This window comes from Cherax quadricarinatus, chromosome 5 (genome assembly GCF_038502225.1).
Source record: "Cherax quadricarinatus isolate ZL_2023a chromosome 5, ASM3850222v1, whole genome shotgun sequence".
Lineage (NCBI taxonomy): Eukaryota > Metazoa > Arthropoda > Malacostraca > Decapoda > Parastacidae > Cherax > Cherax quadricarinatus.
In genome coordinates, this window is record NC_091296.1 from 11782709 (window position 1) to 11808703 (window position 25995).

General features: G+C 39.7%; 1 protein-coding gene across 13 annotated transcripts in view; it reads left to right on the forward strand.

Annotated features, from left to right (window-relative positions):
• The window catches only part of MEP-1, a 156409-nt gene extending 136351 nt beyond the window's left edge, over positions 1-20058 (forward strand). For 9 of the 13 annotated variants that reach the window (XM_070100076.1, XM_070100104.1, XM_070100087.1 and 6 more), the window contains exons 13-17: positions 1258-1437; positions 5423-5545; positions 5722-5826; positions 18859-19054; positions 19886-20055. In XM_070100076.1, coding sequence (XP_069956177.1) covers positions 1258-1437; positions 5423-5545; positions 5722-5826; positions 18859-19054; positions 19886-20040 — 759 coding nt within the window. In that variant the 3' untranslated portion in view covers positions 20041-20055. Of the gene's footprint in view, positions 1-1257; positions 1438-5422; positions 5546-5721; positions 5827-18858; positions 19055-19885 lie in introns of all 13 variants that reach the window. The other 4 variants (XM_070100079.1, XM_070100112.1, XM_053771162.2 and 1 more) reach the window with 3 other exon arrangements.
• Positions 20059-25995: the final 5937 nt, after the last annotated feature.

Genomic DNA, 25995 nt, shown 5'->3' on the forward strand with positions numbered 1-25995 from the left:
CACTTGGACTCTATTGGTTAAGAATTTGGTGTGTACGATGAAATGATGACTGACTACAAAAAAAAAACGCTAATAATTTCCAGTGGAAATGGCAGTAGATGTGTGTGCTGAATTGTAGAAAACTTATGAAGGGATGTGTTGTAATGTGTCCCTGTGCTACAGGAGCCTGACACAGTAAATGCATTTAAAAAGGAGAGAAAAAGTCAGTTGATGGGAATAGTTGTCATTGACAGTAATGAACATTTGTAAGTTCAACAGTGCCTTCAAGAAATTAGGAAATGAGAGTTGTCTGTGATCGATGCTTTCACTGTAGGGAATTTAGTGAAACAACCCAATGTCTTTGAATCCCTAAAAATGTGAGCTCCACCCAGGAGTGCTCAGCCTAAAATGTTTCAGGGCACTCATTAACTAGATTACCTCCAGTATTTCATGTATTTCCAGGAATAACATTTTTAGGGGTATATGTAGATGGGGTCTACATTAGAGATTTTTCTTGCTTTACACATTTTTTGCAGCATACAGTACAGTCGTACCCCAAGTTTCAGACATAATTTGTTCCAGAAGGCTGTTCGAGTGCTGTTACTGAACGAATTTGTTCCGATAAGGAATAATGTAAATTAGATTAGTCCATTTCAGACCCCCAAAAACACACTTACAAAAGCACTTTCAATAATACACTTAATAATTGTTAAAGTTGGGAGCTGTACAAAACTCGGGGTACCACTGTACAGTGGACCCCCGGTTAACGATAATTTTTCACTCCAGAAGTATGTTCAGGTGCCAGTACTGACCGAATTTGTTCCCATAAGAAATATTGTGAAGTAGATTAGTCCATTTCAGACCCCCAAACATACACGTACAAACGCACTTACATAAATACACTTACATAATTGGTCGCATTCGGAGGTAATCGTTATGCGGGGGTCCACTGTATTTACATCGTTAGTATTCAACATTTGTAAAGCTACTTTCCCTTATTCATTATTTTCCAAATAAAAGAAAGTTCATTCTAAAATTTTGGAATTTCAGATGGTTTCTAGAATTAAAGAGTTTTCCAAATTAGAGCAAAAATTCTTTATTTTTTATTCAAAAAGCAAGAATTTTTTTTTTTAAATTTTGTACTGTTCCATGCTGTCTTCTTTTTTTTTATTTATATCATTGTGTCCTAGTGATAATTGTAAATAAACTAAATGAAATTCTCATAGTCCTCCTATGTACAAATGAGGCCATTTCTTGACCTAGTCTCTCTCTCTACAGAGTGTACAAAGCAAGGCAGGGAATACGAAGTCCCCACAGCAGCCGAGCATCTCTATTACGCCGCTTCCACGGGGAGGCCAGCAGCAGACACAAAACCTTAATAAGGGGTCCACACCAACACGGGATTCCAGTGGGAAACCGTCCTTTGTCATATGTGAAATTTGTGACGGTTACATTAAGGTGAGTAAAGGCGTTTCTTTCTCTCTCGATCATCAGGAAAAGTAAGTTCATACCATAATTCGTCATTGTTTAACTTATGTATTCATCTTCTTTTTAAAAGTTCTTGGAGTATGCTTACATAACATTCAACAATTTGAGGAATGATAAATCATCTCTGTCAGTTCCATAATACAGATGATGAGGAATCATGTTCATAGCCATCTTAAGGCCATGAGAAGTCTCCAGTTAAGGAAAGGGTCAAAAGTATATTATAAAACAAGTTATATATAGTACAACATGGAGGACATATTTCTCTGACAACATTGATAATTATTGTATCTTCCTCCTGTGTCACATTTCTATTTCAACATTACTCTTTTTCCAAGACACTGTCCTATACTCTTAATGTCTATGATGACCCTGGCTTGGTAGTATTACCTTTATAACTCTCGCATATTAAACTAGGACCATTGACATCGCTCATTAATACTTCAACCAAAATATACGTCAGTAATGTTGTGAAACAAGCATAGTAAGTAAGAAAAGTCACTTTCACTCCCCACACACTGTGTGTTTACTAATTCTGGGTAGAGAGATACTTTGATTGCCTGTGAGATTTGCAGGTGTGATTGACTTCTTGCAGAAGTGTATGAATATCCTGCATTTGCATTCCCCTGAGATGCGAGTTAAGTCTAGGTCTCGGAGCCTTGGCTCACTAATACAATATTTTCAGTTCAAGACTCATTTCATGTTAGTAAAATCAAGCCTTTAGTAATCTTCAAGGCAACATTTGACTATAATGTAATGTCAGTAACTTTTCTGAAGGCTGCTAGATCAAGAACAAAATTAAATGGAATGGAGGCAGTGACACATTTGGCTGGGGTGATGCTCAGTGAGCTCAGGCTATTTAGAAGCTACCTTTAAATCACCACATAATATCTTCTAATGAAACACCAGCATGCAGCCTTATACTTCAAAATATAATATATTTATTCTGTTAGGCTACATTATGCTGGTCTTAAAAAAACATTCTCTTAACAGGAGTGATGCACAATCAATGAAGGGAAAAACAAGAAATGGTACCTCATACGAGATTGGGATCAGATCTTTCAGAAGGATTATGAATTTGAAAAAAAATTTGCTATTGCTTGAACCAAAACATTCTACTGAAATAGATGATCTTGGTTGGTTTTCATACCAGAAGTATCTAGAAATTGGCCTCAAAGTAAAAGATATTAAATTTTTGCTGATTTTTCGGAGGACAGATAAGGCCCCCCTACACCTCTCAGTCTGTTTTATGGTAGATAGTTTATATCTATACAGGAATGTGTAGGAAGTTGCCATGAAACCATTGCTATATTTAACCCTTTGAAGGTCCAATCCGTAGTTCTATGCCTTGTTCACAAAGTCCAAGTATTTAAAAAAATATTTGTTATTTTTTCTTATGAAATGGTAGAGAATCTTTTTCTGAAGGTAATAAAACAAAAAGTATGAAATTTGATGAAAAATTGATGAAATTACACTCGCAAATTTTACTGCGTCAGCGATATTTACGCATCTGCAATTTTGCTCACTTTGACTCCTATTTTAGGCAAATTACGTTATTCCAGCTGATCAAATACTTAGGTATTTCACTAGTATTTTTTTTATTATCACACTGGCCGATTCCCACCAAGGCAGGGTGGCCCGAAAAAGAAAAACTTTCACCATCATTCACTCCATCACTGTCTTGCCAGAAGGGTGCTTTACACTACAGTTTTTAAACTGCAACATTAACACCCCTCCTTCAGAGTGCAGGCACTGTACTTCCCATCTCCAGGACTCAAGTCCAGCCTGCCGGTTTCCCTGAACCCCTTCATAAATGTTACTTTGCTCACACTCGCTAGTATTACTTCTATTTTATCGATTGAGCACAAGAAACTGCCCAATCAACTATTTGAAATACCCAATAAAATGATCAGAATTTGGTTGTTTGACCAATTTCACACAGTTCAAAATATTCCATTTTCAAAATAGGGTCAAGAATAAACAGTGCAGGCATTCCTGGCATTAGAATAGCATTTCTTCTGTTTCTTAGTTATGTTTCCAGGCTTTACAGATGAATTCCATTTTGATTTTTTATTCACATATAGAATTTTTATTCACACCAAAATATAGATTTACTGATATGTAAAGTTGTAATAATTGTATAAATAATATCAGGGCATTTGTGAACGCACTTTAGACCCACTAGCTGATGTGTATTAGAGATGTGACGTCATTTGTTTACTCTTGAACATCAACAAAAATTGAACATTTCCCCTGCTTTGAGCTCAACTTCAAGCTATTTTCAGTGCTAAAACCAATCAAAATCATCTCTATTTCTGTAAAATGTCTTCCACTCTGTCAAATGAGACAAAGAAACTGCGAATACAACCATAAAAACATATGAATATGTACCGCAAAGTCGCTGTTTTAATCCAAAAACATGATCACTATTTTTTCTTCCTCATATACTATGTGCTGCAGCATTTGTTTTATATGGTGCACACTTACCACATAGAGCCATTCTTTCATATCTAGGCTTAAGGCCCCACCTAGGGTTCCCGCGCGCGGAGCAAAAAAAAATTCGAAAATATATGAAAACTGAGTTATTGTTACCAAAAAATAGCTGAACTTTCTGGCTACACGCTGGTATAATTATTATCCTTGTACGATGTTTCTAAAAGGAATTACAGCCATTTATAACAGGCATGGTGACAGCGGTGACGCAACATGTCGCGTAAGAAGCGCTGACTCAGCTTTGTTGACGTTTTTGTTGCGTTTTCCCCCGTGTTATTTTGATCGTTTTCGTACATCTTTATGTCTAATATAATACAAATTCACCATCTGAGATCATGCCAGAGTGGGCGGAGATAATATGGTCAAGGAACCAATCGGGAACCCCTGGGAATAGTGCATAAAATGGCCGACACCTCCAGCCAACAAAATATTCCATACCCAAGCTAATATCAATTATAAGGCTTATTTATCTATCACAATTGATCTATTATGATATAATGCAATATAATAATAGCATATAAACATAAAAAGTACACCTCAAAAAAAAATATATAGCATAATATGACGCCCCGAGGAATAAATTTCTATCGATATTTCCCCTGAAGGTGAAGAGAGGGTCCGACCTCTCTCATCAGTGATGAGAGAAAACGGATTTACAATGGTTAACTGTAATAAACACTCGTAGGCCGCGGAAAAAGTGTAAAATAAAGCGAATTTTTCGGGGAAAAAAAATTTTCCCGGGCAGCGGGGGTGCCGCGCGCTGCGGCCTATATCTCGAAAGTAACTTATTTACCTATTTAGGGGGACTGCATCCTTATTTATGAATGAATTGACTTGATTTTCACAACAAACATGGGAGAATGATTGTTTTACGGGGTAGCATTCGTGTTTCCGAACTATCCAAAATATTTTTAGATTTATGTGGACAACAAGGCCGACATCTTCCAATATATCAAAAAAGTTATGAAACTTTATTTTTTTTTAGCAAGAAGATAAGGTTTATTTTAGAATTCTCAACGACAAGTGATGGAATTAGAGTTGTTCTAGCAGCAGCAAGTGTCAAAACCACTTGTCCGAGTACCACTGACACACCGTGCCCTGCCAAATGCAATTTTTCGTAGATTTCTTCGTAATTTTGCATATTTCATTTCCTTTTTGGCCGATATGATTGAAACTTCAGCACAGCATACTCGATATAACCTTCTAATAGTACACCAAAAATGAACGTAATCGGTCCATAAAAAAAAGTTCGTTAACATGCGGCCAACATCTTCCCTTAAATTTACTGCTCACAGCTTATCTGAGTGAGCTGAGCTCATGGCGTAGACCCAGGCCCAAAGCCATAGAACTACAGGACGGACCCTTAAAGGGTTAATATTTAGGTGTTGTTGATTTTCTAAGGTGATAAGATAATATACTTTCACTAAAGCTAGATTCGAAATAACCTAAAACACACTTCCTACAGGACCTAGAGCAACTGCGGAACCATATGAACCTGATTCACAAAGTGAAGATCCACCCAAAGATGATTTATAACCGCCCACCGCTCAACTGCCAGAAGTGCCAACACCGCTTCTTTACAGACCAGGTATCAGCTCAGAATTATCGCTAACAACATCAAGTGGTGAGAGGATCCCTTGGTGATAATTTGTATTTTATATGAAAATATATTGGATGTTTATATGATAGAGAATGGCTATATTGGTGAAAGTAATCTCAAGACTCCTATAGGGCATGTATCAGCAAGTTGTTACTTCTTAACAGGGTTTAGAACGTCATCTACTGGGTACCCATGGGCTGGTAACTTCGTCCATGCAGGAGGCAGCCAACAAGGGCAAGGATGCTGGACGGTGTCCGATTTGTGGCAAGGTTTGTGATTGTCTTGTTTCTTTTTTTTATCCCTGTCAGTCCTGTTTTTTGTTCTTTAATAATACAGCACATAGCCTTGCCAATTAAATTTTTATTTCTTTTTTTTCCTCCAACAAACTGGCCACATCCCACCGAAGCAGGGTGGCCCAAAAAGAAAAACGAAAGTTTATCTTTTTAAATTTAGTAATGTATACAGGAGAAGGGGTACTAGCCCCTTGCTCCTGGCATTTTAGTCACCTCTTACAACACACATGGCTTACGGAGGAAGAATTCTGTTCCATTCCCCACGGAGAAAATTTTCCCATTCACTCCGGTGCTTCAACCTCCAGACTTCAGTGATGAGAGGTGTGACTCTACCAACAATCGTAGTCCAGTGGTGATGTTTCCTTGATATATTATTATTAATTTTTTCCTACAAGTGCTTCTGGCCTGTATTGTTTATGGATGGGTTGGTTTTTTTTTTTTTTTAATGTAAAAAGCTGAAGGCTTTTTTTTTTGGCCTAGGCCATTTTTGAGGCCTACATTTCTTTCCATCCTGCCTGCCCTCTTTCACTTCTTCTTAATTTTTATGGCTTTTATTTCAGGGCAAACAACTGTCAGGTGCTGTGTATTTTTTTTTTTAACACGTTGGTCATTTCCCACCAAGGCAGGGTGACCCAAGAGAGAAAGAAAAACCCAAAAAAGATAAAATAGTCAGTGGTTCTTTTGGTTAAATATTTAGATTATTTATTTAGTGGTTTTGTTGCACTGAAAACTTAAGCTTATGACAGGAGTATGTATCAATAAAATATTGGTCATTGCAGTAGTAATATAGTGGCCCAGTGTATATACCACCTGCCTGGTATTTACCAGATGGGATCTATCATATAATTGTGTGTTAAGTAGAGGAAAAGGAGGAAATCCAAAGAAGGAAGAATGGTATCAGTTAGTACAAGAAAAATGAAAGTGAGTTAATTAGAAAGGAGGATAGTTATTAAAGGGTATGAGCAACTGTTATAGGAGAGGTTTGTTATAGAAAATGAGGTCAAGGAGGCATGGTATAAAATTAGGAAAGCAGAGCTAATGAACAGTAAAGGTTTGTGGGTGGGTGTGTGTGTGTTTTTTTTTGTTCATTCTTGGAATTGGCTATTAAATCTATAGGTGGGGAAGGAGGGGGTCTGCCTCGGTGCTGGTAAAGGGCTCTTGATCTATGGAATTGGAGGTAACCCTTGGATCATACCTAATTTCCTTTCATTTCCCAGATACTCTTGACACAATAAACCCTTTACATCCTTTTGGTTTAGCATGTTCCCATTAATGTAATGTGCAGTATTTAGTTTAGGCAGGATGACCCAAGAGGTTTCTCTGTCTTGGTGGGAAACAGATGTTTAGGTTAAAAAACTTCCAGTTTAGCACAGCTTTATTTTCTGTCTATATATTTGTCTGTAGTCAAGAAAAATTATTGCAGTTTGTCATTGATGATTTTTCATATCAAGAAGATAAATAATAGGAGTCCTCAGGTTGTTCTTCAACTCTGTATATCTTTGGTTAGGCCTCATTTAGATTATGCTGCATAGTTTTGGTCACCGTATTACAGAATGGATATAAATACTCTGGAAAACGTACAAAGGAGGATGACAAAGTTGATCCCATGTATCAGAAATCTTTCCTATGAGGATAGACTGAGGGCCCTGAATCTGCACTCTCTAGAAAGGTGTAGAATTAGGGAGGATATGATTGAGGATTTGTCAGTTAAAAACAGAGTAGGGGAGTTAGTAGATGGAGAGAGGGAGGTATTAGGTAGATGGCGAGAATATTTTGAGAAACTTTTAAATGTTGAGGAAGAAAGGGAGGAGGTAATTTCATGCACTGGCCAGGGAGGTATACCATCTTTTAGGAGTGAAGAAGAGCAGAATGTAAGTGTGTGGGAGGTACGTGAGGCATTACATAGAATGAAAGGGGGTAAAGCAGGGGGGATATAGTGTTGGAGTGTTGGTACTTTTGTTTAATAAATGTATGAAAGAGGGGAAGGTACCTAGGGATTGGCGGAGAGCATGTATAGTCCCTTTATATAAAGGGAAAGGGGACAAAAGAGATTGTAAAAATTATAGAGGAATAAGTTTACTGAGTGTACCAGGAAAAGTATATGGTAGGGTTATAATTAAAAAAATTAGAGGTAAGACAGAATGTAGGATTGCGGATGAGCAAGGAGGTTTCAGAGTGGGTAGGCCCGCAGTGGTTCCCAAACTGGGGGTAATGGTAGAGTAATGGTAGAGTAATGCTCTCTCTAGAGTCTAGAGAGAGCATTACTCTACCATTCTTCCTCTAGACTCTAGAGGAAGAATGGTAGAGTAATGCTCTAGACTCTAGAGAGAGCATTACTCTACCATTACCCCCAGTTTGGGAACCACTGGCAGTAGGGGATGTGTAGATCAAGTGTTTACATTGAAGCATATATGTGAACAGTATTTAGATAAAGGTAGGGAAGTTTTTATTGCATATATGGATTTAGAAAAGGCATATGATAGAGTGGATAGGGGAGCAATGTGGCAGATGTTGCAAGTATATGGAATAAGTGGAATAGGGGAATTCTTTTGTCGGATCCCAAACTAAGGAGGTGCTAAGGATAGGCGGGGAAAAATGTGTCGATTATTTTTTTCCCCTGGGCACTCTCTTGCCGTCTTATTTCTTTATTTTCTTCCATTCTCTTAGTTTCCTCCCTTTTCCTTCCTGTTCAGCCCCAACACTCTCTATTTATTTTTTTTTTTCCAACAAGTTGGTCGTCTCCCACCGAGGCAGGGTGACCCAAAAAAGGAAGAAAATCCCCAAAAAGAAAATACTTTCATCATCATTCAACACTTTCACCACACTCACACATTATCACTGCTTTTGCAGAGGTGTTCAGAATACAACAGTTTAGAAGCATATACGTATAAAGATACACAACATCCCTCCAAACTGCCAATATCCCAAACCCCTCCTTTAAAGTGCAGGCATTGTACTTCCCATTTCCAGGACTCAAGTCCGACTATAAGAAAATAACCGGTTTCCCTGAATCCCTTCACTAAATATTACCCTGCTCACACTCCAACAGATCGTCAGGTCCCAAGTATCATTCGTCTCCATTCACTCCTATCTAACACGCTCATGCACGCTTGCTGGAAGTCCAAGCCCCTCGCCCACAAAACCTCCTTTACCCCCTCTTTCCAACCCTTTCGAGGACGACCCCTACCCCTCTTTCCTTCCCCTATAGATTTATATGCTTTCCATGTCATTCTACTTTGATCCATTCTCTCTAAATGACCAAACCACCTCAACAACCCCTCTTCTGCCCTCTGACTAATGCTTTTATTAACTCCACACCTTTTCCTAATTTCCACACTCCGAATTTTCTGCATAATATTTACACCACACATTGCCCTTAGACAGGACATCTCCACTGCCTCCAACCGTCTCCTCGCTGCAGCATTTACCACCCAAGCTTCACATCCATATAAGAGTGTTGGTACTACTATACTTTCATACATTCCCTTCTTTGCCTCCATAGATAACGTTTTTTGACTCCACATATACCTCAACGCACCACTCACCTTTTTTCCCTCATCAATTCTATGATTAACCTCATCCTTCATAAATCCATCCGCCAACACGTCAACTCCCAAGTATCTGAAAACATTCACTTCTTCCATACTCCTCCTCCCCAATTTGATATCCAATTTTTCTTTATCTAAATCATTTGATACCCTCATCACCTTACTCTTTTCTATGTTCACTTTCAACTTTCTACCTTTACACACATTCTCAAACTCATCCACTAACCTTTGCAATTTTTCTTTAGAATCTCCCATAAGCACAGTATCATCAGCAAAAAGTAACTGTGTCAATTCCCATTTTGAATTTGATTCCCCATAATTTAATCCCACCCCTCTCCCGAACACCCTAGCATTTACTTCTTTTACAACCCCATCTATAAATATATTAAACAACCATGGTGACATTACACATCCCTGTCTAAGACCTACTTTTACTGGGAAGTATTCTCCCTCTCTTCTACACACCCTAACCTGAGCCTCACTATCCTCATAAAAGCTCTTTACAGCATTTAGTAACTTACCACCTATTCCATAAACTTGCAACATCTGCCACATTGCTCCTCTATCCACTCTATCATATGCCTTTTCTAAATCCATAAATGCAATAAAAACTTCCCTACCTTTATCTAAATACTGTTCACATATATGCTTCAATGTAAACATTTGATCTACCCATCCCCTACCCACTCTGAAGCCTCCTTGCTCATCCGCAATTCTACATTCTGTCTTACCTCTAATTCTTTCAATTATAACTCTACCGTATACTTTTCCTGGTATACTCAGTAAACTTATTCCTCTATAATTTTTACAATCTCTTTTGTCCCCTTTCCCTTTATATAAAGGGACTATACATGCTCTCTGCCAATCCCTAGGTACCTTCCCCTCTTTCATACATTTATTAAACAAAAGTACCAACCACTCCAACACTATATCCCCCCCTGCTTTTAACATTTCTGTCATGATCCCATCAGTTCCAGCTGCTTTACCCCCTTTCATTCTACGTAATGCCTCACGTACCTCCACCACACTTACATTCTGCTCTTCTTCACTCCTAAAAGATGGTATACCTCCCTGGCCAGTGCATGAAATTACCGCCTCCCTTTCTTCCTCAACATTTAAAAGTTCCTCAAAATATTCTCGCCATCTACCTAATACCTCCCTGTCCCCATCTACTAACTCCCCTACTCTGTTTTTAACGGACAAATCCATACTTTCCCTAGGCTTTCTTAACTTGTTTAACTCACTCCAAAATTTTTTCTTATTTTCAGTAAAATTTCTTGACAGTGCCTCTCCCACTCTATCATCTGCTCTCCTTTTGCACTCTCACCACTCTCTTCACCTTTCTTTTACTCTCCATATACTCTGCTCTTCTTATAACACTTCTGCTTTGTAAAAAACCTCTCGTAAGCTACCTTTTTCTCTTTTATCACACCCTTTACTTCATTCCACCAATCACTCCTCTTTCCTCCTGCCCCCACCCTCCTATAACCACAAACTTCTGCCCCACATTCTAATACTGCATTTTTAAAACTATTCCAACCCTCTTCAACCCCCCCACTACTCATCTTTGCACTAGCCCACCTTTCTGCCAATAGTCGCTTATATCTCGCCCGAACTTCCTCCTCCCTTAGTTTATACACTTTCACCTCCCTCTTACTTGTTGTTGCCACCTTCCTCTTTTCCCATCTACCTCTTACTCTAACTGTAGCTACAACTAAATAATGATCTGATATATCAGTTGCCCCTCTATAAACATGTACATCCTGGAGCCTACCCATCAACCTTTTATCCACCAATACATAATCTAACAAACTACTTTCATTACATGCTACATCATACCTTGTATATTTATTTATCCTCTTTTTCATAAAATATGTATTATTTTTTTTTTATTATCACACTGGCCGATTCCCACCAAGGCAGGGTGGCCCGAAAAAGAAAAACTTTCACCATCATTCACTCCATCACTGTCTTGCCAGAAGGGTGCTTTACACTACAGTTTTTAAACTGCAACATTAACACCCCTCCTTCAGAGTGCAGGCACTGTACTTCCCATCTCCAGGACTCAAGTCCGGCCTGCCGGTTTCCCTGAACCCCTTCATAAATGTTACTTTGCTCACACTCCAACAGCACGTCAAGTATTAAAAACCATTTGTCTCCATTCACTCCTATCAAACACGCTCATGCATACCTGCTGGAAGTCCAAGCCCCTCGCACACAAAACCTCCTTTACCCCCTCTCTCCAACCTTTCCTAGGCCAACCCCTACCCCGCCTTCCTTCCACTACAGACTGATACACTCTTGAAGTCATTCTGTTTCGCTTCATTCTCTCTACATGTCCGAACCACCTCAACAACCCTTCCTCAGCCCTCTGGACAACAGTTTTGGTAATCCCGCACGTCCTCCTAACTTCCAAACTACGAATTCTCTGCATTATATTCACACCACACATTGCCCTCAGACATGACATCTCCACTGCCTCCAGCCTTCTCCTCGCTGCAACATTCATCACCCATGCTTCACACCCATATAAGAGCGTTGGTAAAACTATACTCTCATACATTCCCCTCTTTGCCTCCAAGGACAAAGTTCTTTGTCTCCACAGACTCCTAAGTGCACCACTCACTCTTTTTCCCTCATCAATTCTATGACTCACCTCATCTTTCATAGACCCATCCGCTGACACGTCCACTCCCAAATATCTGAATACATTCACCTCCTCCATACTCTCTCCCTCCAATCTGATATTCAATCTTTCATCACCTAATCTTTTTGTTATCCTCATAACCTTACTCTTTCTTGTATTCACCTTTAATTTTCTTCTTTTGCACACCCTACCAAATTCATCCACCAATCTCTGCAACTTCTCTTCAGACTCTCCCAAGAGCACAGTGTCATCAGCAAAGAGCAGCTGTGACAACTCCCACTTTGTGTGTGATTCTTTATCTTTTAACTCCACGCCTCTTGTCAAGACCCTCGCATTTACTTCTCTTACAACCCCATCTATAAATATATTAAACAACCACGGTGACATCACACATCCTTGTCTAAGGCCTACTTTTACTGGGAAATAATTTCCCTCTTTCCTACATACTCTAACTTGAGCCTCACTATCCTCGTAAAAACTCTTCACTGCTTTCAGTACTCTACCTCCTACACCATACACTTGCAACATCTGCCACATTGCCCCCCTATCCACCCTGTCATACGCCTTTTCCAAATCCATAAATGCCACAAAGACCTCTTTAGCCTTATCTAAATACTTTTCACTTATATGTTTCACTGTAAACACCTGGTCCACACATCCCCTACCTTTCCTAAAGCCTCCTTGTTCATCTGCTATCCTATTCTCCGTCTTACTCTTAATTCTTTCAATAATAACTCTACCATACACTTTACCAGGTATACTCAGCAGACTTATCCCCCTATAAGTTTTGCACTCTCTTTTATCCCCTTTGCCTTTATACAAAGGAACTTTGCATGCTCTCTGCCAATCCCTAGGTACCTTACCCTCTTCCATACATTTATTAAATAATTGCACCAACCACTCCAAAACTATATCCCCACCTGCTTTTAACATTTCTATCTTTATCCCACTGCCTACTGCCTCACGAACTTCCCCCACACTCACAACTGGCTCTTCCTCACTCCTACAAGATGTTATTCCTCCTTGCCCTATACACGAAATCACAGCTTCCCTATCTTCATCAACATTTAACAATTCCTCAAAATATTCCCTCCATCTTCCCAATACCTCTAACTCTCCATTTAATAACTCTCCTCTCCTATTTTTAACTGACAAATCCATTTGTTCTCTAGGCTTTCTTAACTTGTTAATCTCACTCCAAAACTTTTTCTTATTTTCAACAAAATTTGTTGATAACATCTCACCCACTCTCTCATTTGCTCTCTTTTTACATTGCTTCACCACTCTCTTAACCTCTCTCTTTTTCTCCATATACTCTTCCCTCCTTGCATCACTTCTACTTTGTAAAAACTTCTCATATGCTAACTTTTTCTCCCTTACTACTCTCTTTACATCATCATTCCACCAATCGCTCCTCTTCCCTCCTGCACCCACTTTCCTGTAACCACAAACTTCTGCTCAACACTCTAACACTACATTTTTAAACCTACCCCATACCTCTTCGACCCCATTGCCTATGCTCTCATTAGCCCATCTATCCTCCAATAGCTGTTTATATCTTACACTAACTGCCTCCTCTTTTAGTTTATAAACCTTCACCTCTCTCTTCCCTGATGCTTCTATTCTCCTTGTATCCCATCTACCTTTTACTCTCAGTGTAGCTACAACTAGAAAGTGATCTGATATATCTGTGGCCCCTCTATAAACATGTACATCCTGAAGTCTACTCAACAGTCTTTTATCTACCAATACATAATCCAACAAACTACTGTCATTTCGCCCTACATCATATCGTGTATACTTATTTATCCTCTTTTTCTTAAAATATGTATTACCTATAACTAAACCCCTTTCTATACAAAGTTCAATCAAAGGGCTCCCATTATCATTTACACCTGGCACCCCAAACTTACCTACCACACCCTCTCTAAAAGTTTCTCCTACTTTAGCATTCAGGTCCCCTACCACAATTACTCTCTCACTTGGTTCAAAGGCTCCTATACATTCACTTAACATCTCCCAAAATCTCTCTCTCTCCTCTGCATTCCTCTCTTCTCCAGGTGCATACACGCTTATTATGACCCACTTCTCGCATACAACCTTTACTTTAATCCACATAATTCTTGAATTTACACATTCATATTCTCTTTTCTCCTTCCATAACTGATCATTTAACATTACTGCTACCCCTTCCTTTGCTCTAACTCTCTCAGATACTCCAGATTTAATCCCATTTATTTCACCCCACTGAAACTCTCCTACCCCCTTCAACTTTGTTTCGCTTAGGGCCAGGACATCCAACTTCTTTTCATTCATAACATCAGCAATCATCTGTTTCTTGTCATCCGCACTACATCCATGCACATTTAAGCATCCCAGTTTTATAAAGTTTTTCTTCTTCTCCTTTTTAGTAAGTGTCTACAGGAGAAGGGGTTACTAGCCCATTGCTCCCGGCATTTTAGTCGCCTCATACGACACGCATGGCTTACGGAGGAAAGATTCTTTTCCACTTTTCCACTTATTACCAAATTTCTTTCTACACATAGCTCAATTAAAGGCTCCCCATTTACATTTACCCCTGGCACCCCAAATTTACCTACTACTCCCTCCATAACATTTTTACCCACTTTAGCATTGAAATCCCCAACCACCATTACTCTCACACTTGATTCAAAACTCCCCACGCATTCACTCAACATTTCCCAGAATCTCTCTCTCTCCTCTACACTTCTCTCTTCTCCAGGTGCATATACGCTTACTATAACCCACTTTTCACATCCAATCTTTATTTTAGTCCACATAATCCTTGAATTTATGCATTTGTAGTCCCTCTTTTCCTGCCATAGCTTATCCTTCAACATTATTGCTACTCCTTCTTTAGCTCTAACTCTATTTGAAACCCCTGACCTAATCCCTCTCTATTTATACCTTATAATATGTATATATAGGTAGCTCTTAGACAGGTATTTGTAATGTCACCATGGTTGTTTAATATATTTATAGATGGGGTTGTAAAAGAAGTAAATGCTAGGGTGTTCGTGAGAGGGGTGGGATTAAATTATGGGGAATCAAATACAAAATGGGAATTGACACAGTTACTTTTTGCTGATGATACTGTGTTTATGGGAGATTCTAAAGAAAAATTGCAAAGATTAGTGGATGAGTTTGGGAGTGTGTGTAAAGGTAGAAAGTTGAAAGTGAACATAGAAAAGAATTGGATATCAAATTGGGGAGAAGTATGGAAGAAGTGAATGTCTTCAGATACTTGGGAGTTGACGTGTCGACGGATGGATTTATGAAGGATGAGGTTAATCATAGAATTGATGAGGGAAAAAAGGCGAGTGGTGCGTTGAGGTATATGTGGAGTCAAAAAACGTTATCTATGGAGGCAAAGAAGGGAATGTATGAAAGTATAGTAGTACCAACACTTATTTGGGTGTGAAGCTTGGGTTGTGAATGCAGCAGCAAGGAGGCAGATGGAGGCAGTGGAGATGTCCTGACTAAGGGCAATGTGTGGTGTAAATATTATGTTTAAAATTCGGAGTGTTGAAATTAGAAGGCGTGGAGTTAATAAAAGTATTAGTCAGAGGGCTGAAGAGGGGTTGTTGAAGTGGTTTGGTCATTTAGAGAGAATGGATCAAAGTAGAATGACATGGAGAGCATTTAAATCTGTAGGAGAAGGAAGGCTGTGTAGGGGTCGTCCTCGAAAAGGTTGGAAGGAAGGGGTAAGGGAGGTTTTGTGGGCGAGGGGCTTGGACTTCCAGCAGGCGTGCATGAGCATGTTCGATAGGAATGAATGGAGACGAATGGTATTTGGGACCTGACGATCTGTTGGAGTGTGAGCAGGGTAATATTTAGTGAAGGGATTCAGGGAAATCGGTTATTTTTATATAGCCGGACTTGAGTCCTGGAAATGGGAAGTACAATGCCCGCACTCTAAAGGAGGGGTTTTGGGATATTAGCAGTTTGGAGGGATATGTTGTGTATCTTTATACGTATATGCTTCTAAACTGTGTTCTGAGCACCTCTGCAAAAACAGTGATTATGTGTGAGGTGAAAGTGTTGAATGATGATGAAAGTATTTTCTTTTTGGGGATTTTCTTTCGTTTTGGGTCACCCTGCCTCGGTGGGAGATGGCCTTGTTAAAAAAAAAAAATGATTGAGGTGTATAAATGGAAAACAGGAATAAATAAAGGGGATGTAAATAGCTTGCTAAAATTATCTAGCTGAGACAGGACTCACAGCAGTAGTTTTAAGTTGAAAAAATTCCAATTCAGGAAGGATGTAGGAAAGCACTGGTTTGGTAACAGAGTTGTGGATGAGGGGAACAAACTCCTGGGTACTGTCATAGAAGCTAAAACATTGTGTAGTTTTAAAAATAAGTTAGATGAATACATGAGTGGGTGTGAGTTTGACCTGACTAGCTTGTGCTACTAGGTCAGATGCCGTGCTCCTTCCTTAAGTGAATGTGACTTGACCTGACCTGACTAGGTTGGAGCATTGGCTTGGGCCAGTGGGGGACTTGGACCTGCCTTGCATGGGCCAGTAGGCCTGTTGCCGTGTTCCTTCTTTATTATGTTCTGAAATCTCATTGAACTCTTAATTAGGAGCTCAACCCCTTTTCCCTTCTCTCATCATTTTTTTTTATCTGTGCTGTAGCCCTTGACAAAACTAATCATGTGTTAATTTGGTTCCTATAATTTCCGTATGGATTGGGGTCTCGCTAGTGTGTGTGTACATTAATATTCAGTACATATTTTCTTAGTATCCATGTGACTGATTATGGAATTGAAAAGATCATATAGGGGATTAAAGAGTACTGATGCTTGATATAGTGACTTCATCCCTTCCCTTCCTTCCTTTTTCTACAGCTGAATTTACTAGGCTGCATGTCTTGAAAAACAACTCATACAAAACTTTATTTGCTGGGTTATGAAGGCCCCCACGTGTTGCCCAGATCTCATTTTATCAAAATACCAACACAATGTGCCTGTGACCTGTTTCCAGGGTACTTATGCCCTTGCAGCTTGGCCTGAGGTTTGTTGATTCTTTGATCAACTGGTCTGTTCCTGCTAGCAGCTCACAAGTCTAACTTGCCATCACAACTTGGCTGATAAAATACTTCAACAAGGTAGTGGCTTAATTTCCTCTTGAAAATGTCTACCTTTGTTCTTGCAATATTTCTGATACCCTGCTAGTAGCAGGTTGAAGTATCTTGGGCCACAGACATTGACACAGTTCTCTAGTAGTGCCCATGGCAAAGCCAAGAATTCATGGAGAAAAATCATATGTCCACCACTCTTGTTCATGAAATGAGATTTTGTACTGTCATTGAAATGGAATGGCCTACTAGATTCAGGAATGGTCTTGCATATGACAGGTTACCAAGTTTATGATGGTTGGTATCCTGGGTTAAGGTGAGGGTTTGTTTTGAAGTTTGGGCTTATGACATTAAGGAGCATGGAAGGTGTTGTGGTTTAGGAGGGTGAAAGGGTCAATGCAGGGTCAATTCAGAGTGTATTGTATTAAAGGCCTTCAAGAACAGATCATGAAGGACTTTTATATTCACTGTTTTAACGCACTGGTTATTTCACACCAATGTAAGGTGACTCACAAGAGAAAACATGTTAACATTATTCATTCATTAGATGTCTTGCCAAAAGTATACAGACATTATATTTTAAATGATGTGAACTCTAACACCCTAACCTCTCCTTCTGTACTTCCCACCTCCAGTATTCTAGTCTGGCTAACCAGTTTCTCTGAATCTCTTCACAAATGTTAGCTTGCTCACACTCCAATTGGTGTTAGGCCATAAATACAACTTGCCTTCACTCCACTTTAACACGCTCTCACAAGCCTGCTGGATGCCCAGCCCACTAGCATTTAAAATCATCTCTACCCACTCCGTCCAACCTCTCCAGGGTTGACCTCTTAACATTATTTTTCCCCACCTTTATGTACCTTCATGGCTATCCTATTCTGCTCCATTCTCTCTGAATGCCCAAACCACCTCAACAAACCCTCCTCAGCAGTCTGAATTATACCTTTGGTGACTTCATAGTCTTCTAATTTATATGTTCTGAATTCTGTCTAAAAGTTACACAACAAATGCTCTGAAACATGACTTCCCCATGGCATCTAGCCTACTCCCAACTTCAACATTTTATTCTTATGCCTCGCACTCATACAAGTATTGATGTATGTTTCTTTTTGCCTACATATATTATCTTTTCTTTCCATGGATACCTTGACATACCATATACCTTTTTTTCCCTTGCCTATTTTATGGTTCATTTCATTGTTCGTGGACCCATCTGCCAAAATGAGCACACAGTTATCTGAATAGATTATTTCTCCATGTTCTTCTAATCTGATATCCAGTCTTTCATTTCATAGACCTTTTTCTTCTTTCTGTCAACAAACCGGCCATATCTCACCAGAGCAGGGTGGCCCAAAAATAAAAATGAAAGTATAAATTTTTTTCTATATACTTCTTCTTTCAACAAACTGGTTATATTCCACCCAGGCAGGGAGGCCCAAAGAGAAAAACGAAAGTTTCTTTTTTTAACTTCAGTAATTTTAGTCACCTCTTATGACACGCATGGCGTACGGAGGAAGAATTCTGTTCTACTTTCCCACGTCACTTAAGCATTTTGCCAATAAATGTTTTGTGCAGGTCATGATCATAACAAATTTGCAGTAATAACACACCATTTGGTTTCTACTGTACTGTTTGATGTGGATCAAATTTATAAAATGATTTATATATTTGGTTAAGTGGAGTGTAACAAAACTCTTTTTATTCAACAGGTGTTCCAATGGAAACTCCTCAACCATGTTAGCAGAGACCACAAGATGACACTAAAACCAGCTCACTTATCTTACAAGTGCACAGTGTGTACGGCCACCTTCAATATGTATAGGCTCTTCGAAAATCATGTCTATTCTGCACATTCTGTTGTTAACAAAAACAAAGGGGAGGGAGGCAAGAAGCAGAGCTCTGGAGGTGTGTATTGTCTTTTAAATGTAGCAAAGTATTAGTTCTGAGAGGAGGAGGAGGGGAATGGAATGTGGAAATTTAGTGGCACATCTAAGGGCTTTGATAATGCCGTAGTGAAAGGAGAGGAAAGTGGGAAGTGGCTCAAATAGTGTTAAGGAACAAAGTAATCACTTGATTTACAAATACATACTAAGCTTTATACATATGTTTAAAACAGTGAAGTCCTTTAAAGTCTCGAGTAAAACCTGAATATTAACCATTTGTCTTTGTATAATAGAAAGGAGGGCATTTCTATTTTTCAGAAAAGTGCCATTATGATGTTATTTCACTTGTTAAACATTGTTGCCTATGGTACGGAAAAAATTGAACATGTGAGAGAAATAGAAAGATGGACGGGGGGCACGAACCATGGTCCATAAATTGACAGTGATGCTCCACCACCTCGGCTACTGGGCTCCTAATAAAGAAGGATTGGAAGTAATATTTCTGTACATGTTTCCGTCAGATGCACTGACTGTAACCCAAATGAACTTCCCCACATCTGAAGAGCTTTAGCAGTAGATCTGTTCTCACCTCCCTCACTGACAGTTATTTATTATGACTTAATCTGAGTTCATAGACTATATAGTTTGAGGGAGGTGAGAATAAATCTACTGCTAAAGCTCTTGGGTTGTAGAGAAGGTAACCACTCTTATTTTGTAAATAATTATGGTAGGAACCCTTACCCTAACCTTGTAAAGCCTGTGTAAAAGAGAAAGGAAAGGGAGGAAAAAAGAGGGGGGGGAAGAGAGAGAAAGATATAAGAAAGAAAGATATTGATGGGTGTTTTTCTTGCAGGTTCTGGGTCCTCAGACTCTCCTCTTAAGATTAATGATGAGATTACCATCATTCCCCAGCCCGCAGTCAAAACGCAAAAGTCGGATAAGTCCATGTCTTCGGGGAAGAAGTCAGAAGGCACGGTGAGTGTAAAGATTGGGTCGCGTTTACCATGACAGGTGAGCATCCTGGTACAAGATCATAACATATGGATGTGGTCTAGTATCCTGGTTTTGCAATTAGATTTTAAAATACTACCATGGCCCTTGTATCCTAAATTTATTTGACTTAATATTTTTCAAAATTTGAAACTGCTCACACACCACCTGTACAATGGTTTTATTTCATTGTTTTTATAATTGCATATGAAAGCTCATTTATATCAATGAAAATATATTAGTTCAATCATTGATCTGTGAGTTGCAGATAATTTAAGGGGAGCTAAAAGACCTTTACTATAAGACGAGAGGCAATAGTTATTTTACTAAATAAAATTATTTTGAATTAGGGCCAAATGGCTTAGTTGATACAGTGGAACCTCGGTTTTCATGATTAATTTGTTCCAGAAAGTCTGACAAAAACTGAATTGTATGAAAACTAAAGCAGTGTTTCCCATGAGAAATAATTTAAATCCAATTAATCAATTCCAGACACCCAAAAATATTAACAAAAAATATGTTGTTGAGGTGGTTTGGTCATTTAGAGAGAATGGACCAAAGTAGAATGACATGGAAAGCATGTAAATCTATAGGGGAAGGAAGGCGGGGTAGGGGTCGTCCTCGAAAGGGTTGGAGAGAGGGGGTAAAGGAGGTTTTGTGGGCAAGGGGCTTGGACTTCCAGCAAGCGTGCGTGAGCGTGTTAGATAGGAGTGAATGGAGACGAATGGTACTTGGGACCTGACGATCTGTTGGAGTGTGAGCAGGGTAATATTTAGTGAAGGGATTCAGGGAAACCGGTTATTTTCATATAGTCGGACTTGAGTCCTGGAAATGGGAAGTACAATGCCTGCACTTTAAAGGAGGGGTTTGGGATATTGGCAGTTTGGAGGGATATGTTGTGTATCTTTATATGTGTATGCTTCTAAACTGTTGTATTCTGAGCACCTCTGCAAAAACAGTGATAATGTGCGAGTGTGATGAAAGTGTTGAATGATGATGAAAGTATTTTCTTTTTGGGGATTTTCTTTCTATTTGGGTCACCCTGCCTCGGTGGGAGATGGCCGACTTGTTGAAAAAAAAAAAAAACATTTTATAGAGAATAACTATAGTTTTACATACCAAAAACAATGAGAAATAAATATAAATGACTAATGAAATGGATAAATAAGCATTTAACATTGCTTTTACCTTTATTGAAGACTCCTGTTGGCATATGGAAGATGGCGAGGAGGGAAGAGGGAGGAGAGGTTATTGCTTGGAAGGGGAATCCCTCTCCATAAAGACTTCAGATATCAAGACCCTATCCGGGGTTACTTCCCTTCTTTGTCTTTTACTGGCACTAGGACCAGCTTGAGAGTCACTGGACCCCTCTCACACAAAAAATCTGTCCAGAGAGGTCTGTTTCTAGCGTCTCTCTAAGAGTTGCCTAAAATGGGACAAGGTATTGTCATTGAGCATGTTGCAGACACAGCTTGCAACAGCCTTGTTAAGATATTTCTCCACAAAACTTTGCAGCTCATTCCACTTTGCACATGTCTTTAATCACTGAAGAAGGCACATTCTCCCCTCTCTCTCCCTTCTCCTCTGAAGCAATTTCCCCAGCTGTGGTCACTTTCGTACTTTGCTACTTACCACTTACGTACTTTGCTACGGGTTCTTTCTTGAATTCTATCGTGTTTCTCACCTTTATCAAAGGGCTGGCACTCTTGAGCTTTCTTTGGCCCAATGGTGGCTTTTTTAGCAGTTGCACTCAATAAACAAGCACAGAAAACAATGTTTTATTATGAAATGTTATCTGAATGTGCGGGGCAATGCTCACTCAACGAGAAACAAAGCCAGACTGAGAATGTGTGGGAGGCAGTGTGGGAGTAGGCAGGCGGATACGTTTGGTACGACAGACCATTGTCAGCTCTATGAAAACCGAGTAGATGTACGAAAACTGGGACAAAATTTAGATGAAAAATGTCGTCGAAAACTAAATCCTATGAAAACCAGGGCATACGAAAACCGAGGTTCCACTGTAATTCTTAAGTGGCAGTCATTTTGTGGGGTAACCTTATGGTCAATGTTGTTTGGAGGAACATTATATATTACTCCTGCCATGGCCCTAGATTAACTTTAACACCTCTAGTCTTTGGGTTGCATATGAAGTTATGGGAGAAAACCTTAAGAATGTTACACTTACAATATGTTGTTCATGTCTGCCACATCATATATGGATATATACCATTAGTCTGGTGTTGGGTATACTTGATAATGCATGTCACAAGTGCCACTGCTGGTTTTACTTTGTGTTTGATTGTATCATTTGTGTAGTTTTGCTGTTGAATAGGTATTGTACTAACACAACTCTTGAGTTTCATTTTTGCCTCAGTTTTTTTTTTAGCCAGTTCTTCATAAACAGTATTCCTTGGTAGATGAGTAAGAGAGACATGCAACAGTTGGGGATTTTTATTGTCAAAATGTTTTGCGTACACAGTAGTCACTTTTTTATTTTTTCAATGCACCAGTTGTCTCCCACTGAGGCAGGGTGACCTAAAACGAAAAACAAAAGTTTGCCTAAAAAAAAAGTTTTTCTTCTTAGGTAAAAAGAAAAACAAAGTTTTTTTTTTTTTTAATTTATACAGGTTTAGGGGGTTACTAGCCCCTTGCTCTTGGTATTTTAGTTGCCTTTGACAACATGCATGACTTATGGAGGAAAGACTCTAACCTACTTCCTCATGGGAATACAGCCTCTCCTCACTTAACAACGGAGTTCCGTTCCTTAGACCATGTTGTTTAACAAATTCATCGTTAGGTGAGGAGCATACTATAATGATAGTGGGTTTGTGTCAACCTTCTTTGATATTGTTTTAATGTCACCTTTGCACCATTTATAACATATCTTGTATATTTTTAAATGCTCAGACGAGAACTCACACACATACGAGCTTTTAAATCTCTGCACAAAGTTCAACTTAAACCAGCAAATAATAGAGCCTACTAGATTGGAGAATACACTGGACCTCATCTTCACTAACAATGATGATCTGATACGAAATGTCACCATATCAAAAACAATATATACTTACTCGCATCACAACATAATCGAGGTTCAGACATGTATGAGCGGAGCCCCAGACCAACAAAATGGGGTCAGTCACGAGGGAGCCTTCACCAAAATCAACTTCAGTAACAAGAACATAAAGTGGGACCAAGTAAACCAAGTCCTAAATGATATAAGCTGGGAAGATAGACTAAGCAACACAAACCCTAGCTTATGCCTAGAACAGATTAACTCTGGCATTCGATGTATGCTCAAGGCATATTCCTTTAAGAAAAAGGAGGAGTAGATGTAAAATAGAAAGAGACAGGCGCTCCCTTTACAGGCAACGGAAAAGAATAACAGAGCAGCTAAAAGAGGCCAATGTATCTGCAGTGCGTAGGGAGAGACTGGTCAGAGAAATAGCAAACATCGAACTTGAGCTAAAGGAATCTATAGGAGTCAAGAATCACGGGAAGAACTAAAAGCCATAAATGAAATCGAAAGAAACCCTAAGTATTTCTTTTCTTATGCCAAATCAAAGTTGAGAACAACATCCAGTATTGGGCCCCTACTTAAACAAGATGGGTCTTACACAGATGACAGCAAGGAAATGAGTGAGCTACTCAAGTCCCAATATGACTCAGTTTTTAGCAAGCCACTAACCAGACTGAGAGTCAAAGATCTAAATGAATTTTTTATGAGAGAGCCACAGAATTTGGTAAACACAAGCCTATCTGCTGTTATCCTGACACCAAATGACTTTGAACAGGCGATAAATGACATGCCCATGCGCTCTGCTCCAGGGCCAGACTCGTGGAACTCCGTGTTCATCAAGAACTTCAAGAAGCCCCTATCACGTGCTTTTAACATCCTATGGAGAGGGAGCATGGACACTGAGGTCGTCCCACAGTTACTAAAAACAACAGACATAGCCCCACTCCACAAAGGGGGCAGTAAAGCAATAGCAAAGAACTACAGACCGATAGCGTTAACATCCCATATCATAAAAATCTTTGAAAGGGTCCTAAGAAGCAAGATCTCCACCCATCTAGATACCCATCAGTTACACAACCCAGGGCAACATGGGTTTAGAGCAGGTCGCTCCTGTCTGTCCCAACTACTGGACCACTATGACAAGGTCCTAGATGCACTAGAAGACAAAAAGAATGCAGATGTAATATACACAGACTTTGCAAAAGCCTTCGACAAGCGTGACTGTGGCGTAATAGCGCACAAAATGCGTGCTAAAGGAATAACAGGAAAAGTTGGTAGGTGGATCTATAACTTCCTCACAAATAGAACACAAAGAGTAGTAGTAAACAAAGTCAAGTTTGAGGCGGCACGGTGAAAAGCTCTGCTCCGCAAGGCACAGTACTCGCTCCCATCTTGTTCCTCATCCTCATATCTGACATAGACAAGGATGTAGGCCACAGCACCATGTCTTCCTTTGCAGATGACACCCGAATCTGCATGACAGTGTCTTCCATTGCAGACACTGCAAGGCTCCAGGCGGACATCAACCAAATCTTTCAATGAGCTGCAGAAAACAATATGAAGTTCAACAATGAGAAATTTCAATTACTCCGATATGGTAAACACGAGGAAATTAAAACTTCTTCAGAGTATAAAACAAATTCCAGCCACACAGTAGAATGAAAAACTAACGTCAAAGACCTGGGAGTGATCATGTCAGAGGATCTCACCTTCACTCGCATCTGCTAGAAAAATGACAGGATGGATAATGAGAACCTTCAAAACTATGGATGCCAAGCCCATGTTGACACTCTTCAGGTCACTTCTTCTATCTAGGCTGGAATATTGCTGCACACTAACAGCACCTTTCAAGGCAGGTGAAATTGCTGACCTAGAAAATGTCTAGAGAACCTTCACGGCACGCATAACGGAGATAAAACACCTCAATTACTGAGAGTGCTTAAAGTTCCTGAACCTGTACTCCCTGAAACGCAGGTGGGAGAGATACGTGATTATATACACCTGGAAAATCCTAGAGGGACTAGTACCAAACTTGCACATGAAAATCAATCTCTCCGAAAGCAAAAGACTCGGCAGACGATGCAACATCCCCCCAATGAAAAGCAGGGGTGTCACTAGCACGCTAAGAGACAAGACAATAAATGTCAGGGGCCCAAGACTGTTCAACTGCTTCCCAGCATACATAAGGGGGATTACCAATAGACCCCTGGCTGTCTTCAAGCAGGCACTGGACAATCACCTAAAGTCGGTACCTGACCAGCCGGGCTGTGGCTCATACGTTGGATTGTGTGTAGCCAGCAGTAACAGCCTGGTTGATCAGGCCCTGTTTCACCATGAGGCCTGGTCACAGACCGGGCTGTGGGGGTGTTGACCCCCGGAACTCTCTCCAGGTTATACAGAAGTGTACTGTGCGTTGTCAAGTGGGTTTTCGATACGTGGATGGGGTAAGAATACTCACATAGGCTGGTAGTACGTATAATATAACGGAAGGTATGGGGAAGCACCAACAGCCGACCTGTCTCTCTCTGCTGCCTAACTACGACTGACCCATAGTGCCTACGGGTGAGGGTGTTTGAAATCCTGCTATGGTCAGCAGCAATATGAATACAGTCAATGATTCACACAGACGGTTGGTAGTGAGTCATCTACTGGTACACTGGTTACTGGTAACTGGTTACTAGGAACTGGTACTACTTCTGAGAGCTCGAAGTTAAATGCGAAAACTATCCCAGATCGCTTCCCACTTCCTGTACTGGGTGATCTTTTACGTAACATCGGAGATAAAGTCTTTTCAACCCTGGCAATTTGGCCAATTTCACACAAATTTCAACAGATGCAAATTTCAAAATAGGATCCAGAATAAACAATGCAGACATTCCTGGCATTAAAATACAGTGGACCCCCGCATACCGATTTTAATCCGTGCAAGAGGGGTAATTGTTATGCGAAATAAT